The 15444-nt window shown below is 43.3% G+C and overlaps 1 protein-coding gene across 6 annotated transcripts in view; it reads left to right on the top strand.

Moving 5' to 3' along the window:
- Window positions 1-15444, top strand: part of ANKRD44 (ankyrin repeat domain 44) — a 189974-nt gene that overhangs the window by 140310 nt on the left and 34220 nt on the right. For all 6 annotated transcript variants that reach the window (XM_084816647.1, XM_084816619.1, XM_084816628.1 and 3 more), the window contains 2 exons: window positions 2277-2360; window positions 3465-3576. In XM_084816647.1, the coding sequence (XP_084672773.1) occupies window positions 2277-2360; window positions 3465-3576 (196 nt within the window). The remainder of the gene's footprint in view (window positions 1-2276; window positions 2361-3464; window positions 3577-15444) is intronic.

The raw sequence follows: 15444 nt of genomic DNA, 5'->3' as shown, positions 1-15444 counted from the left end.
CAATAATACGCCCATAGCCCTAGCATCCCAAGGCAGTGTTAAAAGTTTAGTAAAGGTAAAGGTGTCCCCAGCCAGTCGTGTCCGACTCTAGGGGGTGGTGCTCATCCCCGTTTCTAAGCCGAAGAGCCAGCGCTGTCCGAAGACGCTTCTGTGGTCATGTGGCCGGCATGACTGAACACCGAGGTGCACGGAACGCTGTTACCTTTCCCGCCGAAGCGGTACCTATTTATCTACTTGCAATGTCTTGCTTTCGAACTGCTAGGTTGGCAGGAGCTGGGACTGCAGATGGGAGCTCACTCGGTCACGCAGCACTCGGGTCTCGAACTGCTGTCCTGCCGACCTTCCGGTCTGCAGTTCAGTGTCTTAACCACTAAGCCACCACAGTCCCTTAAGTTTAGTAGGGTATCATAAATAGACATCTTATAGAAAAACACAGAATCTTTTCATGTCTCAGGATTCAGTCTCATTGCCCTTTTTTGTACCATAGCGGAGCATAATGCTGCTGTCTTAAAGGTAGTAAATCCCAATTTGTGCTTGCATTGCAGAAAGTGTGTGTGTGTGTGTGTGTGAGAGAGAGAGAGAGGAAGAGGGAGAGAGAGAGAGAGAGATTGAGAGAGAGGTTTACAATCTAAAAGTCACAATACTAAATGAATTGGGAGGAAGGAAATGGGGTGGGGGGAAGCAAAACTCAAGCATTAGTGTCAAAGTTCTTCAGTATTCTTCCTCAGTGTTTTGGTAGGGGAAAGCAAGGTAGAGTGAGGTTTGCACACAAAACTGTTAGGGTATTTTCCTCCTATTCTAAAGTGTAAATGTTTAATTTTGACCTGCATTTCCCTCTGTTTCTTCCTCCTATTCCACTGCATGTGCAAGATGATTTTGTTGCAGATGCCTTCAGCCAGATAACTGTATGGACCTCATTTTTATAAGTGATTTGACAAAGTGCTCCATTGTCCTCCTATCTCTATGCCTTTAGCAAAGCTCAGAATTATAATGTTCATCCCCCAAAAGCCCCCATGCAAACCACTTGCACAAGGTGTCTATCTGAAATATTAGCTGCCAATGCGGAAACAATTGTGCAATCCAGATCTTCCTCTGGGACCAACATGGCAGCAATATCTGCACTATGACAAAGGAAACAATAATTGAGACATTCTTTTCCTTTATGGACATGTTGATGAAATAAGTAATGATGATATGGACATATCCTGCACCAGTAGTTGGGCCTGCATATTATTACTTTGTTATAGATTCTGTGAGGTTGTGCCAAGTTATTTGGGCAGTGCTAAAGACTAGAACTTTACATAAGAGGAAGAATAGTTATGATACTTTGAGGCAACAGAAATAAACAGGTCAGTTGAATGGCTGAGAGATCATGTGTCTCCTTAAGAAGACTCCTCAGGCCATATTTTGTACTTGGGTATGGATTCCATAGTACAAAAAACATGCATATGGTTTCTTCCTGAAGGACTCATGCACATATAAATTAAAACACATGGATGTGAATGCTGTGCCTGGTCCTTTTCCAGTCATCACATGGTTGTATTCTTGGAGGGCAAAGTGGAAATTGACACATCCATATGTTCTTCATAACTAACATGATATGAGTGCATTTTGTATGCAAGCATATTTATCACAGAACAAAACGCAGCATGAGAAGCTACCTTCAAGGCCTAGTTGATCTATGCAGACCTGCCACTGAAAGTAGTGTTTCAGTCCATATTGCACCCATACTGAGGAAGATATGATGGCATCAGACTTTTGGGGGAGCCACCAGAACGGAGAGAATTGCTGTATCTGTGTGTAATCTGGTAGAAGTGCGTTAGTAGATCTGCCTGCTACTTCCTCCACAAGCTAAGTGTGTGCCTGTGGGCTTCACTTGGAAACTTCCACTGATGAAACCATGCAGATAGTGAACAAGCCCTCAGGCAGAGGCTGTGAAATGATGAGGGATATTGCTTGGACATGTTAAAGGGTCTCAGCTAACAAAAATGAGCCTAAGCACCAGAAAGTGACCTCAAAACGTTGCAGCTTATTTTGATGCTGTGGTGTAGAATGAGGAGCTGATCCCAAGTGGCAATTCTTTGCATTTCTGGAAGCTTGACGTGGCTCTTGTCTATGTGTCAGTCAATCAAACATTTATTAAAAAGATGTTTCCTGGTAGCACTCACCAGGAATGTGTCATTTGAAGTGAAAATGATGGGTGGCAGCTTATGCCAGAGAACCTCTGAAGTGTTCGTTCTCAAAATGAGTTGCGTTTTTCTGTCCCTTATGTTAAGAAGAAAGAATATTTTGGGTAACTCCCATGAAAATGCTGAAGAACTTGAAAGAGCCAATGAAATGAAGGAAAAAGAAGCTGCATTGTAAGTTTGGTGTCAGTATAGCAGTTTGACTCCATTTCTGTATAATGCTTCTGCTTCTGTGGGTTGCAATGATGTGCGTTCCTTAGTTTTTGCTCACTCACTGTGCTGCTGCATACAACAGATGAGACTATGAAGCACTAACCTGAGGATTCTGGTCTTTTGGTGTGTGTGTGTGTGTGTGTGTGTGCGCGCGCGTGCACGCACATATGTCTTTTTAATATTTCTGTTTCCGTGTTAGCTGCTGCTGTGGTGTTTCAGTACATCTTGAACGTGATGTCCTCTTGTCTTTAAGTCAAATGCATTGTGATAATATGCTACAAGGAATACCTGTCCTTCACACATTTCATATTCACAGTTGGTCTTTATTGTGTCATGATTTTGTTGTTGTAACAGTTGCTTTCATATCAATCAGCAGTGAGGTAGGATATGTATGAAAAGTAGCAGCAAGGGAAATGTCATACCGCCTTCTTAAGGAGCTTAAACCAGTAACATGGGGAAAGCAGTTGGCATAAAGGCAAAAGCAATATTTGAGATTATAGCTGAAATGGCACTGATGTTCTGGCCACCGTTGTCTGGAATACTTTCTTTCCTTTGAATAGCTGCACAACAGAGAGAATTTCAGAAGATGCTGCTTCTTCTATCACTGAAACACATCTCCTTTGCTACCCAGTAATTTGAGGCCTGAGAGTCCTCTTTGGCTGTAGAGCTCATGGCTTTTCTTTGTTGCAGATTGGAAACCTCACTTGAGAAGAATATAATTCAAATCAGGGTTGCCCCCCAAATAACAAGACAATAAAATATTTGCAGTTTGCTTTTCTATAGAAATAGGTTCTAGAATCTAGAGAAGGAAGAGTGGCTAGTTGAATCTGAATGGAATCTTACAGCAAGCACATTACGTCCAGATCATTGGTTACTTCTGCCCAAAGCCTAACGGAATGTGGTGGAAAAGGCCTACATGTAACAAGTGTAAGATTCTGTTAAGTACACAGTGGAAAAGCTAGTATTAAAGGACCTTTATATTCCAGTACCTTTTTATCTTGGCATCAGTCATCCTGCACAGTCAGATGGTATAACTTTGCATTTATATTTATAAATAATCCACAGGTGTCTAGAATTTCTTCTTCAAAACGAAGCCAATCCATCAATCCAGGACAGAGATGGATACAATACTGTGCACTATGCTGCTGCTTATGGACACAAACAATGTCTAGAACTGGTGAGTAGGCTGTAACGCTGTTGAGATCTTGCATTGCAAGAGAAACTTCTGAACACAATGTGTAATGCTCTTAATTCTACAGAATAGTTACAATTGTCTTTTGAGATCTGGGCAACGTTACACTTTTTTTTAGGGATAGGGATGAGGAAGAGAGGTATAAGCAGTTTCAGTATCACACTGTACCAGAACTGTCAGGGCAGCCTCATATTCAAGAGGTATAAAGTAAAGTTTGGAAAGGGGAGATAAATGGCAGATTAATCAGCATGAAAATGTGGAACATTTTTTGGAATACAAATGTTGAGGCCTGTGGGATGGGCACTGATGATGTGATGAGCAGAAATGCTTGGGGCCAACTCTGTTGATGGCCATGTCAATATCTGCTTCCATAGTTTGACAGCGTTGTTGACAGATCAGCTGCCAAAGTGAGGTGCTTGTTTTCCCTGGAGGGTTCTTAAAGCCATTCATCTTCATGGCACTCCGAGGATGGACCAACCATTGTGGGCCATTACCTTAAAGGGCACACGGAAGAGTCATTTTTGTCAGAACAATAGTTGGACTACGACACCTGTGTTTTTCCAGCAATCCTTGTCATAGAGGGAGAGTATCTGTTTATGAGCTAGTACAGTCCAGTGTCAGGTCCAACACATGGTGGAGTAGTTGTTAGATAAGATGGTTGTCATTGGGGCGAAGATGTCCTGAATCTGCCTTCATGCACTGACATATGTTGAAGTCCCCCATAACAATAAATGTGGTGAGCGCATTGCTATCTGTGAGAATAGCTGAATAATAAGCTTCATTAAGAAGAAGAAAAATAAATTCCATGCTACAGTTTCTTTTCCAGAAGCATCCTTGTATCCTGCAATGTGTGTCTTATGTTTTTCTGCCTCTCAGTAGGGGAAGCAATGATATTTAAAGGGATTAAGCTGAGGGCAATGAAACTAATGAAATTAAGCTGATGGCTAGAACACTGATGGAGACAAAACTCTGCTTAAAAGAGGCAGTAATAAGATCTTTATTAAAGAAACCTTCCCATGAACCAGGAGATTTGACTCATTACAGGCCAGCCCCGAATGTCTCATTTTTGGCCAAGGTAATCGAGAAGTTGATAGTGTTATAACTCCAGACACATCTAGATGATACAGATTATCTAGACCCATTTCAATCATGGTTTCAGCTGGGATATGGGACTGAGACTGCTTTGGTCATCTTAGTGGATGACCTATGCTTGGAACTGGGTGGGGGGAGCATGACCATATTAGTTCTCCTAGACCTCTCAGCAGCTTTTGAAACCATCAACTATGGTGTCCTTTTGGACCGCCTGGTGGGGCAGGACCTTGGGGGTACCATTTAGTAGTGGTTCTGGTCTTTTCTATTGGGTCATGTCCAGAAGGTGGTGCTGTGACTCCACAGCTTTTGGCCTCTTATGTCCCACAGGGTTCTATCTCCCCCCCCCCCCCATTTAATACCTACATGAAAACACAGGAGAGAAGTTATTTGGAGTTTTGGTTGATGTCCACCAATATGCTGATGACACCCAGCTCTGTTACTCCTTGTTACCTAATACGAAGGAAGCAGGTGACACTTTTGAATGTTGTCTGGGTTCCATAATGGGCTGGATGAGGGTAAACAAACTCAGTTGAAATCTAGAAAAGGCGGAGATACTGTTGGTCAGTAGAAAGCTTGACTCAGGGATTGGACTTCAACCTGTTTTGGAAGGGTTTGCTCTCCATCTGAAAGTTCAGGCCTGTAGCTTGGGAATGCTTCTTGAACCCACGCTGTCCCTGGATCTTCAGGTGGTGGTGGTGGTGCAAGGAGTGCATTTGCACAATTACATTTAGTGTGCCTGCTGCATCCTTCCCTGAGTCAGTCTGATTTGGCAGTAGTTATCTATGTCTTAGTTACATCCCACTTAGATTATTGCAATGTGCTCTACGTAGGGCTAACCTTGAAGAGTATCTGGATGCTTCAGTTGGTGCAAAATGCAGCAGCTAGGCTGCTAACAGTATTGAGATTATATTACACCAATATTGAAAGACCTGCATTGGTTGCCATTTGTTTTCCAGGCTCAATTCAAGATGGCTTAGGTCCTGGCAGTCAAAGGCCCTGTCTCGTTATGAACCCGTCCAGTTATTAAGATCTGTGGGAGAGGCACGCAGGAAATGTCTTTCTCCTGTGTTGCTCCCAAACTGTGGAATGCACTCCCTCCAGAATTATGATTGGCCCTTACTTTTTTGGCTTTCCGAAAAGGTATTAAGATACATCTCTGTAACCTAGCCTTTTAGGGCCCAATCCTATGTAGCTAGAGTCATCCTCTGAACTTGGAGGCTGGCAACTATCCTATGCAGGGCAGCTAGAGCACGGAGATGATCCTCTCCTCTGTGCTCCAGCTGTCCTGCATTTTTGGCTAGACACACAATTTCATACTTCTAGCTGGGGACTTTGGAGCAGTAGCGGGGGAGGCTGCGCGGCACATAGAAAGCCTTATAAAGAGGCTTCTGTGGTCTCCTCCCCTCCCTGCCCCTGGGACTGCCTCCTTTTCACTCTCTTTGCACTCTGTTTCTGAATGTGGAGACAGGGAAAACCTGCACCAGCTACAAGGGGGCGGGGACAGGGAGTGCGGTTTCTGGGAACCGAGCTCGGACCCCTGGCTCTGAGCTTGGTTCCCAGAAATTGAAAAATCCTGTGGCCCTCTAGACAGTGTCTAGTGGCCATAGGATTGCCCTCCCCATTTTTAAAAATGTAATGTCTTTAATGGTTTCCTGTCTTTATGGCTTTATTATTTTATTTTAAATTGGTTGTTTACTGCCTTGGCGGCCTTTGATTAAAAGGGCAATATATAAATAATAGCTAATAAAACAATAAATAAAATTACAGCTGTTGCCTTTGGTACAGTTTCACAAGTTATAGCCACCTTTTGTTCTCATGGTACTTCCTTTCTAGAATAAAACCTGTTGATAAGACTTTGTCTACTGAACATCATGTAGTCTGGGAAGTAAATGAGGCAGTTGCACCATCTTAAATAACATGTCACAAAACAAAAAGGAATGATGCAGACGCTTGAATCCCATCCATCTCTATCTGCAGTCACCCATTCATAAAACATTTGAGTGATAGACCCATGTATTTATGGATAAATGAGTGTCAGTCATTCCTGTCTGCTTTTACTATACCAAAAATAGCCTTTCCCCAATGCATTCATTCCTGTCTGTGCTAATTCCTTTGAACATTCATTAATCAGAAATAGAAACTGAGATCATTTGCAGTGATGTTAATTTGAAGATGAACATCACTGAACTGTATTGGTTTTTTGTAAGCTGTCATTATAAAGGAATAAGTATGAGATATAGATTGATGCCAAATGATATGTGGAAGGCTCTCGGAGTGGTAAAATGGCTTTCTGTGGGTTGAGAGTAGGTAAAATATATGTCTTTCTGCAATGCTTTTTAATTGGCCTCTGGAAGTGATTATTCTTCCCAACCCCCTTCTGATTTTCAATCTCTTACATTCTTTCAGAGCATATAATTTCCCAGGTTTTGGCTCTGAGAGAAAGCAAATGCAAATGAAATACAGTCAATGTTGGCTTTGGGAGAGTGTGATGAAGGAATTAAATGTGCTTCTTTTACCAAAAAAAAAAGCAGAGTCTTTCTGGCTCTTAAATATTACAATGACTTCGCTCAGAGGGTCACCTTGAGGTGTAGAGCCTGGGTTGTAAAACAAACAAACAAAAATAGAAAGTACCAAATAGGGAAGAGCGAAACTGGCTATTTCTGAGCCATGTCACCTTTGAATATTTTTACTTAGAATTCCATTCCTATATTACTTTGTGTATTTTAAAAATATCCTCAAAATACCTATTTAAAAGCATATTTTGATATATTTAAACTACGGGAACTGCAGTACAACATGCAGAGAAGGGCAGCTAAATTCTAATCTGCATGTTGGTCTGTGAGGTGTGGATCAGGACATTTCTTGTAGGAATTCACAAAAATCGAATTCCTCACACATCCCTAATACCAATTGATCAAAATAGCATAGCTATGCTAACAGTTAATCCATAATAACAAAATTGGGAAATTAACTATTGGCAAAGGGGATAACCAACCTCAAAAGCTACCCAAAGATCATTCTCCACTACTTTACCTCAGTGAGGAGCCTTCCCATTCTAGATTGTGGAAATTTTATTAGCGCTTCAATCTCCTTAGAAAAACAAACTTCAATGTAATAGACAAATTTAGAGTGGTGTAGTCTCACAACCATCCTGTGAGATGAATTAGGCTTAGAAACCATGACTCCATGGCCATCCATGGCTGATGGGGTTTTGAATCCAGGTTTCCGGATGTAAGACCAATGCTGCAGCCTCTTGGGGATACAGGGGACTGGATTGGATGATACTTTCCCAGTCCAGCCCAACATGTGGTAGCCTATGCGTGTTGAACTTCATGCGTGTAGGCTGCTTTCAGATGTTCTATTCAAGTATGTATGTGTGAACAGTGGAGGCAGGGCCAGCATGTCAGGTAGGAGATGTGCACACTTGCCTCCCTCCCCATGCTAGGCCAGACTGGGGGAAAGATATCCAGAGACAAGGAATAACCCAGAGCAGCCACTACTGACCTAAGTTAATGGTGAAATTGTTTGGCTTTGAATTAGGCGACTGAATCCTGAGCAACTCACTTTTTTTAATGATTCTGTTTCTAGCCACCATGGTGGCGGAGAAAAGTTTAAAAATACATGGCTATTAAAGGTAGCAGATTGACGTTTCTACTAGCTATCAGGTGCCAGGATGTGTCTGTACTAAGTACTTCCATGTGGTTGAGAGCCAAGGCTCCAATATGATTTTTTTTTAAGAACCCTCCTCACCTCAGAGGGGCACTTCCCCCAAAACGTGTGTCACAATCAGTTGTCTTGTTTATTCTTCCCTTCTGTTATTCATCCCCTGTCAGTCCTGCAGTCACATACATTGTTTCCCACAGAAAGCTCTTTGGAAAATTTAGCAAGTGTATTAACTTAATTTGCATAATTTATTATAGAATGGTCTTGAAGTTTTAAAGCAGATAGTTTCAGGTTTTGTGCAGACATCTTTTATTATTATTTATTACCCATACAGCACCATCTGTATGCATGGGACTTTTCCGTAATCAAAAACAGACAGGTCTCTGATGCCAGGAAATGGTCTAGATACATGCTTACCTGAAGCCTACATAGATATTCTTAACTACCCAAAAAATGTTTTTACACGTCTAATGTACAATGCAAACCTACAAGTGTGGCATAGTGATACTTTGAATATATTGGCTGTGGTTCTATAAAAACTTGTAAGTATTGTTAAAACTGAACAACTGCACAAATATTAAATTAAGCAGCATTGAGATGACCTAAATAACTAATTCATATATTAGCTGCAACACTTTATAGCCAGTAAATGGTTTTAGTCTTGGAACATCTATATTGTACTACTGTGCATTTTATTCATATTTTTGGGAGAGTTTTTTTTTTTAAAGGCTCTAAAAATATGCTTTAAAAGTTTATTACTTTTTGATAGGACAAGCTTGAAAAACATCACATAATTGTGGTGTGCTTGAAAATACTGAGCTTCTTTGTTACTTAGAAGACTGACATTCATGTGAAATATGCATCCATTTTGTGACATCTCAATGGTATTTTATCCATTAATAAATTATGTCACATCTAGTTTCAACCTAATACGATTTTAGTAGATAATAAATACACTTTTAAGTTTTGTAATGGAACTGTTTTTTAATAGAACTAATAGCTATTGCTGTCTTCTGGCATGCATATGTATATACATTTTAAAAGAAAGGAAATAAAGCTGGCTATCCAAGCCAAAACGTGCTTAGCCAGAGAGAAGCCCTGCTGAGTTAAATGGGATATACTTTCTAACAAGTATTTTAAGGATTTACAGTCACCAGCTCCATTGTATAATATGAAATTAGCCTGAGGGGCTCAGTGGATAGTGTTGGAGTTGAAAATGGGAGACCTGGCTTCAAAAGCCAGCTTAGCCACAGACTCAGTGGGCCTGTTCACACATCATGACAAGCCACCGTGGGTTAATTTACTTGCAGGGCTTGTTGTTGCACACCGGCTGGCATTTTTAAAATACAAAACGCAGCAGGGGCACGCCGCAGCTTGTCGTGCCGTGCGAATCCAGCCAGGATGGGTTGTTGGCATGTTTAACAAACCACCTAGAACCCTAAAACAACCCATGGGCTGTTTTTAAAATGTCAGATGTTGTGCGATGACAAGCCCCATGGGTAAAATAATGCATGGTGGCTTGTTGTGACTTGCGAACCAGATCAATGGGTAACTTTTGGGCTAGTCTCCTTGCCTTTATCTGTAATTCCTCTATCCACAGTTGGGGATAGAGGAATTTAACTCCATGAGATTTAAAAATCAACAAATCTTACTAAGCCAGAACAAAATATTATGGGAGATGATGTGTAGCTGCTGTTGAGAACCGCTGTTTCATATCTGATCTTCATCTCTTTCTCTCTCCCTTTGTGTAATGTCTAATACAAAACATGTGATGGGATGTCAGTCCCTGCCCCCGTGAGCAGAAACAAATGCAGCAGAGTAGGGGTGAGAAATGCATGCCATGGTTGTTTACAGTATGGCACTTTTATATCACTAGACATTACTAGGAGAGAGAGAGAAGAGAAGGAGATGTGGAACTGCTCTAACGAGCAGCACCCACACTTCTCCACTATTGTCACATCTAGTTTCAACCATGAGATGGGATGACCTATATAGGTAACTAATTAAGGAAATTTAGATTGGACCTGCAATTCAAACAATACTTTTTCCCACTTGCTAAAGTAGCAAATGCCAACATGAAGAAACGTAGAGGGAAAAGGGTGAAGAATGCTAGGGAAAGGGGAAGAACAGAATAGTGTTAATCCTAAACATACGGAGGGAGTAATCCTATGGCCCCTAGACAGAGTCTGGGGGGCGGGGGGCATAGGATAGTTTGGAGTCCTGGATCTGAGGTCAGTCACAGCGCTCCAACCTCAGACCCGAGCTGCCTGCCTCCTCCACCTCTCAGCCAGCACGGAGGGAACCACAGCAGCTACCTCTCTGTGCTTGCAAAAGTGACCTCGGAGAGGAGGGAAAGGGGGCAGTTCTCTGGGTGGGGAGGAGAAGGGACTGGGGAGGTTGGCTTATGAAGAATCCTCTGGCCTCCCCAGCCTCCTTCCTCCTGCTCTGCAGAGCCCCAGTTAGATGGGCAAAAAAAACAACTAGCAAAAATGCAGAGCCTCTGCATTCCTCCCACTCTGCATAGGATGCTCATCAGTGTCCGATTTCGGAGGCATCCCGATAGGATTGAGTCTTTACTAGGGAGTAAGCTCTGTTGGACACAGTGGGACTTACTTGAGTAAACATGGATAGGATTCAACTGCACAAATAGGAAAATGAGGTAGGAACTGTTCTACTTAATGTAATGTTCCATGAAATACTCTGGAATCAGAGTATAAGAGAGCTGGGCAGATCAAGAGACTGTGAGAGAAAGCGTTGCTCCCAGGTCATAATACAAAGCCATCAGGAGTAACAAAAAGAAACAAAAGATCATGATGTTAATATCAGGAGTTTATTGGGTGACCTGTATCACACACTTTATTTCTAACTGACAGGTGTCCATCTCATTTTTTAAAATGCAGTTTGCCACAGCAGAAGGTTTTAATCTCTGGAATAGCTAATCTGGCAACTTTATCAAAGACTTAATTTGCATAAATTAAAATAGTGTGATTATATTTGAGAGTCAGACACCTTTGGAAAAGTTAAATAATAACTGCATTTCCTAAAATTACACAACATTCCTTCACCTCCTGCTCTATCAAATGTGGCAATAAAGATAAACAAGTGTTGAGCCCAGTTTAGGCTGTCAAAACTTGAAGCCTGAGAGATATTTACATTAGTAACACAACATAAGCATTTCCCCAGTGTGTCTATACTTGTGGCTCAATATAACATTATAGAAAATCCCCGTGGTAATTTATCCTCAATTAGTATGAAGAATTATGCTGGGTAAAAGGTACTAGAAAACCATTACTAATATTTCTTTAAGCGTTGTTTTGTATAAATTTGTCATCCATATCTTCTGGCTGTACATCTGAAAGCCTAGAGCATCTCAACGCCAGCCTAAAATCCCGCATTTAAAAGGGGGCTTCTCTGCTTCCATTTTATGTGCAGGATCACAATGGACTCCCTTTACACACGCTTCCTTTTCCCCCCGCCCCTTCCATGTCCTTCTCCCCATATCTGAGTCTTCCATTATCTTTCATTGATCTCACTTTTCTTCTTGCCACTTTTCCTCTTTTCACGGAGGAAACTCAAGCAGAACACAAGTGTGGTAATTTGATAGCTGATTATCTCCAATCTGTTTAAAAATGGAATAAAGGTCATTTAGTGTGGGAAATGCCCTGGAGGTTAACGACATCCTCTAAAGGGCCTGGAAACTTCTGTGGGTGAGGAATCTCAATAGCAGGATAAAAGCGCCGTGTGAAGAAGCCCCTAGAGAGCTATCCATTTTTACCATCAAATGTGTGCAGATCCTTGACATTACAGCAGAGGAATTCAGCGTTCTGGATAGTAAAGCTCATTAAAATGCTACAAATAAAGGTTAATCTGCTTTAAGATTAAAAATCAATAGCTGTCCTTTTGAAAACACTCCAAATCCTGTATTTTGTTTCAAAATACACCACACACACACACACACACACACACCAACTTTCAATTCTTTTTTGTTTGTTTGTTTTATTGTGAAGTCCACTAGGTACTTTGCTCACAAAATACTTCTAGTGTTTCCATGCTGATCTTTGGATGACTGGGTATTACGTTCAGTAATTGACATAAAATTAATTAGAAGTGATAAAAATTAGTTTTTCATTTTAGAAGGTCTCTTTGGAAAAAAGCGTGCTAAGATGACAAGAGGTCAGGCTTAGCAGCCGTTTTATTTTTGGAATGTATGTGCCCACTAGAGAGTTATATTGTCACCAGGTTTTGTTTACAAAAATAGACTAAGGGCACAATCCTATGGCCGCTAATCAGCAGCTAGATGTCCATAAGATCGGTCAGTTTCCAGGAACCAACCTTGGAGCCTGCACTCTGAGGCTGGATCCCAGAGAACTGCCTCCTCACCCCCTCCCTGACTGCCCTGTAGGCAGCACAGATCATCCCTGGGCTCCACGCTCATAAGAGCACTGCAGAGCGGGACAAAAGGGGGCGGTCCCAGGGTGGGGAGGGGCAGGGAGTGCAGAAGTGCCAGTATGACATTTCCTATGCGTTGTCCTGCCTACCCACCCCACGCTCCAACATCCCATGGTTAGATGGCCAAAATTGGCCGTCTAGCTGCGAATGCAGGGTGGCTGGAGTGCGGAGGAGACTATTCCCTCCACGCTCCTCCTGCCGTGCATTGGATAGGTGGTCGCCTCTGAGTTTGGAGGCAGCCGCCTCTCCACATAGGATTGCTCCCTCCATGACTCGCCTACCTTCAAGTGAAGATGATGATATGCCTTTCTCTCACAGTTTAAAAAGATATCTCTGAGAGTGGTAGTCAGCCTTCTGCCCAAGACATCTTGCCCAGTTATCTTTGTATAGTCCTGATGTATGAAGAAAAAGAAAATTCATTTGAGAACTAGCAAGGTGCTAGCAATCAAATCTAAATAGCCTGTAAAGCAGGGAATGCATTACTGTGCAGCCCTTCAAGGCCTTTACTGCACCCCACTAAGGGTGCCCTGCCCCCGGCCAGTTTTCCTTCTGCCTGTACTCTCCAAGTCCTCTCCCAGAGATCCTCATATAGCTCCCCCCCCCTGCACTGCTAGCAGCAAGGAAAGAGCAATCTGTGGGCTCCATCACACGGGCGGAGAATTCCACATCAATGCTGGTTCTTTCCCCATCCAGTATCATTGCAGGACTGGGTGGTTCTCTTTAGATGGCTGTCCCCGTTGCGTTATTTTTTGTTTCTGTCCTTCTCGTGGGGGTGGTGATGCTGCTTGGGGTGTAGCTATAATTCCTCCTTGGTTCCTGCCCCTTTCCCTCCCATTGCTGGTGGATGGGGACTGACATGCTGTAAGTCTGCAACCCTCAGCACACTTCCTTGGGAGTAAGCCCCATTGAACTTAATGGGGTGCTCTGAATCAACAGAGGATGTTGATTCTGAGCTTGGTGGGGGATCAGATCTGTCTCCCTTCATTGCAGGGAGGCATTTTACCCTCTTCTCCTTCCAATCCAGAAACACGTTCAAGCATTTACATGGCAGGCACGTGGATTGAGAGCAATGCACTTCTTTGGCTCCATCTGGTGCTGTTGTTGCTGAGCAGGCAGCGTGCTGCGGCCAGGATTTGTGCAGTTTGGCAGGAGGGTCGGGAGAAGCAAAGGGGAAAATCACTGGTCGGGGGGAGGGTTGGGCGCAGATCTTTCCTTCCTCAGCAAGACTTGAGTGGAGGCAGGAGTTGCTCTCAAACCATGCACCCTCCCCTCCTTGCAAGGAAGGGAGAGAGCACAAGCCCTTGCACCTGTCAAATGTGCTCGGTCTCCTTCCATGCAATCCCGCTCAGGATCTCCCGAGTGTGACACGCCCCACAGCCCATTCTCAATGCCTTCATCATCCTAACTGTCCCGCCAACAACTGAAAACAAATGCCCACAGCTGGTTTCTTCTGCTATTGGAGAATTTCACAGGGAGGTCATGGAGCTCCTGTTCCATGGGCTGGAAAAAAATACAACTTTTTTTGTGTTTGGGGAAAACATGGGATAGGCTGGGGGAAATGGCGAGAGACATTCTGTAGGATAACAGCGTCATCTAAAGAGCCTGCAAACTTCCGTGACAAAGCCATCTCAGTACCAGGATAAAAGCTCTGTGTGAAGAAGCCCTGTATCAGGATCATTGGTGTGTGTTTATGTGTGTGCACATGTGCATGCATGTGTGTGTTCCCGACCCCTGATCCAGCATGGGGCCAAAAAGATTGTGGATCCCTTCTGTAAAGCAATGAGAGCCAGAACCACACCACATCAAAACGTAGGGCAGTATCTAATGGTGTATTCAATGGTGTCATTCCGCAAACTCAGATAGCACTAGCGGAGCTCCTGTCAGGGTGGAAACTGAGCCGATAGAACCCCAGAGCAGTTCTGACTCTGAGGAGGAACAGCAATCCGTGGGAGAGGAGCCAGCTCATTCCTCACAGGCACAGCAGCTGGCAGAGATTCCTCCTGCCGGCATTCCTGGGATAGATAGTGACCCTGGCAGCGAGAGAGTGCTGGAGGGGGGCTTGCTGGACGCTCGATGCCGACTCAGGGAGCAACAGATAGAGGGTGCGGAAAGGAGGCGTAGCGCCCGTTTGGCGCGCAAGCAACAGTCGCGTCGCGAGGACCCAAGGGAAAGAGGGAGGATCTCTCCCTAGCCCATAAGTTCAGGGTCTCCCCATGATTCTCCTTCAAATGGGGACCAACTGCCTAACCTGGAGCATAGGTTACTCTGCTATCTTTCCCCAGTGCTGTTCCTTGCTTAGTCACTGGTGATTAGCATCTGAGTCATTAAGTTGTAATAGGGTTGAAGCCTTGAAAAGAATCCTTTTGTCTGTGTCTTGAGTTAGCTATTGGAGTAGACTGTAAGAGGCAGCTAGGGCACTCCTGACAGCTCCATTGAATGTTTCTGTTGCATAATGGGTTGCACAAGAGTTATGTGCAACTGCTTGCCCAACTGGTTGCACAAGCATAATGCAGAACCTCTGGCTCCGCTCCGCTTGTGCAAATATAACTTCAGTTGGACTCCTCTGTTGCGCATAGTTTAAAACCTAGTTTCCACTAGTGCAGCATCACTGGCGTTAACAGAATGACTGCCTAATGTAACCTGTACTAC

Source organism: Heloderma suspectum, chromosome 1, assembly GCF_057233095.1.
Source record: "Heloderma suspectum isolate Gila_16-S chromosome 1, 16-S_ref, whole genome shotgun sequence".
NCBI classification, from domain to species: domain Eukaryota; kingdom Metazoa; phylum Chordata; class Lepidosauria; order Squamata; family Helodermatidae; genus Heloderma; species Heloderma suspectum.
This window is presented reverse-complemented; position numbering and strand designations above follow the sequence as displayed.